Below are 2,589 nucleotides of genomic sequence, written 5' to 3'. Positions count from 1 at the left end.
CGTCCTTTTCAGCTTGGATCAAGTTTTTAGCTGCATTATTTTCACTGCGCTGTTGTGCTGATTCTGGAGGTGTGGGTGTTGCATTTATCCGCTCTTTGGCACCATCAGCGTTTTCCGACTTAATTGGCTCTGCCTTTATCTCTTCATGATTACTGGAGGCATTGCGTCGAAATCGTGCATTATTATTTGCACTCTGCGGCTGCACGTCTGTGGTATGGATTTGTACGAATGGAATTTGTGTAAAACCATTTCTGCCAACACCATTACTGGAAACACCATTACTGGAAACACCGTTATTGTTATTGCAACTGAAACCGATTGGCGCAGAATAAGTCGTTTGCGCCGTAACATCACCCGTGGTCATAAAAGAATTGTTGTATGTAGTAGAATGATGATAGCGGCGTGGAGTTTCGTGTTGTGATGGCTGCGATGTTGTTTTATGATAATCTGCCTCAGTCGAAGCATGCACCAAAGTTGCGGCCGCCATTTCCGCTGACAAGTCTGATGGCTACAATATAGTTAAAGCAATAACAATACTGTTGCATTTAAGTAATCCTTAGCGCGGCTCACCAAACCAGGACCACTATAGAAGGTCTCATAGCTGGAGATAACAGCTTCGTTCATAGTTACCAATATTTTGTAATACTATTCCCTGGTCAAATTTTCATTGAATGAATTATAAAAAAAGAGGAAAGAAAATTGATAAATTTTTTTCTTTAAGAAAGACGAAATAAGGAGCTCAATAAACAGCTGAGCAACGAAAGCAAAACAGAACGATAAGAGAAACAGGTTTCGATTATCTTTGAGTGACAGTAGCTGGTATGTTTATCCGCGGTCTTCACGTGCGTGTGATCGGGATGCCTTTCAGAATATGATATTTGTTCATACATATGTATATGTTTTTAAATTGACAAATGACAACAAGGGACCATAAAAATCCAAAGTTTTTCTGCTTTCTAATATCTTGTCATATTTGTCCAAACCCTGTCCATGATAAAAACATTAAGGTAAATTCATTCCATCTCATAAGCTGGTAACAAAGTATTGCCCCGTGAAATATGCAATGCTAGAATTTGCACAATTCCTCATAGCTGAATTGATGAATATTTTAACTGCATTACGAACGTACCTAGACTCGTGGTGACAACAGCTGGTAACATTTCTTGGTAATAAAATTATTCCGGTTACAAAATCTTCGGTAACGTGCAGAATAGACCTGGTTAGGTTCTTTCCGGACCGGATCCGGTATCTAGAGAATAAGCGAAAAGTTTTCTCTCAAAAATGGAACATAGTCCAGAAGTACGGGAACGCCAAACCTACATTTCGTGCCCAGATTTTAAGAAACAGCTGATTCAGGTTGTTTTTGTTTTTGTCACTTACAGGTCTATTCTGCACGTTACCAAAGATTTTGTAACCGGAAATTTTTATTACGAAAAAATGTTACCAGTTCTTGTCACCGCGATTCTAGGAACGTTGTTAATGCAGTTAAAATATTCAGCAATTCAGCTATGAAGAATTGTGCAAATTCTGGCATTGCATATTTCACGGGGCAATACTTTGTTACCAGCTTATGAGATGGTAACAAAATTTACCGGTTACAAGAGTACACAGAATGCGAAAAGGGTTTAAAAATTCACAGGAACTTTATTTACCGGTTACAAACTTTTTATTACCAGCGCAGAATAGACCTGTTAGTTGAACCCGGACCTTCTCGGCTGCCAGCCTAATGCTTTGACCACTCGGCCATTGCGATTCTTTGAGCGGCGCGGGCAAAAGGCATACATAAACACTATGAGTTGATTGGATGTGTTTGCTTTCACCACACATTTTTGGTGAACTTTTTGTGACTCTCTCCTTCTGAATACCCAAATCGTCCCAAGTCACAAAAATAGTCACCAATTTCTAATCTCAAATTTAGTGACTTGAGATGAGACTGAATTACTGAATCCCAGGGTTAGTGACTTGATATGAGACTGAATTACTGAATCCCAGGGTTAATCAGCAGCTTGTGTGATTTATTTAGCTCTTAAGTTTGACAAACCGCTTGAGTCGACCGGCATGCCATTTTAATGGATGGAAATAACACAATTAGTTGAGTTGATAAGCAGGTTTGATATAATTGGGAGTAGGATTTTCAACATCGATCTTTCCGATATCGATATTGTTCAACCCGATATATCGCCATATCGATTTTACATGCAATGAATTAAATCGACTCATGATATCGATACTTTCTTAAATATCGAACATTCCTAGTATATACTCATGATTCAATAATACAAGGTTAGATAATTATTGACAGCTGCGGTTTGACACTCCCTTACAAAAGGTTGCATTTACGAAGGACAGAGAAAGGGCAAGAATGCGATCCCTTTTTTCGAAAATGGTAGTAGAAAAGTACGCAAAGTAGCCAATTAGTAGTGAAATTCCTTTCGTAAATTCTAATATATTTGCAGGAAATCTGGTATTTTAAACGAAATGTTGAACGTAATATTGATATATCTACGTGAATTACGTAATTTATATGCTATTTAGCCGTATAAAAAACTGCAAAATGACTCAAAATTAAAATAATACTACTATGAGATT

At 37.9% G+C, this 2,589-nt stretch overlaps 1 protein-coding gene across 1 annotated transcript in view; it reads right to left on the bottom strand.

Moving 5' to 3' along the window:
* LOC118747560 (general transcriptional corepressor trfA) overlaps positions 1-733 on the bottom strand; it is a 4,905-nt gene extending 4,172 nt beyond the window's left edge. Inside the window, exons 1-2 of the mRNA XM_036481609.1 lie at positions 571-733; positions 2-508 (exon numbers count right to left, since the gene is read on the bottom strand). Of these exons, the coding sequence (XP_036337502.1) occupies positions 2-508; positions 571-624 (561 nt within the window). The 5' untranslated portion in view covers positions 625-733. The remainder of the gene's footprint in view (position 1; positions 509-570) is intronic.
* Positions 734-2,589: the final 1,856 nt, after the last annotated feature.

This window comes from Rhagoletis pomonella, unplaced genomic scaffold, assembly GCF_013731165.1.
Source record: "Rhagoletis pomonella isolate Grant_MI unplaced genomic scaffold, Rhpom_1.0 Rhpom_scaffold_00012, whole genome shotgun sequence".
Classification (NCBI taxonomy): Eukaryota; Metazoa; Arthropoda; class Insecta; order Diptera; family Tephritidae; genus Rhagoletis; species Rhagoletis pomonella.
Note: the sequence above shows the minus strand (reverse complement) of the source record. Positions and strands in the feature narration are given on the sequence as shown.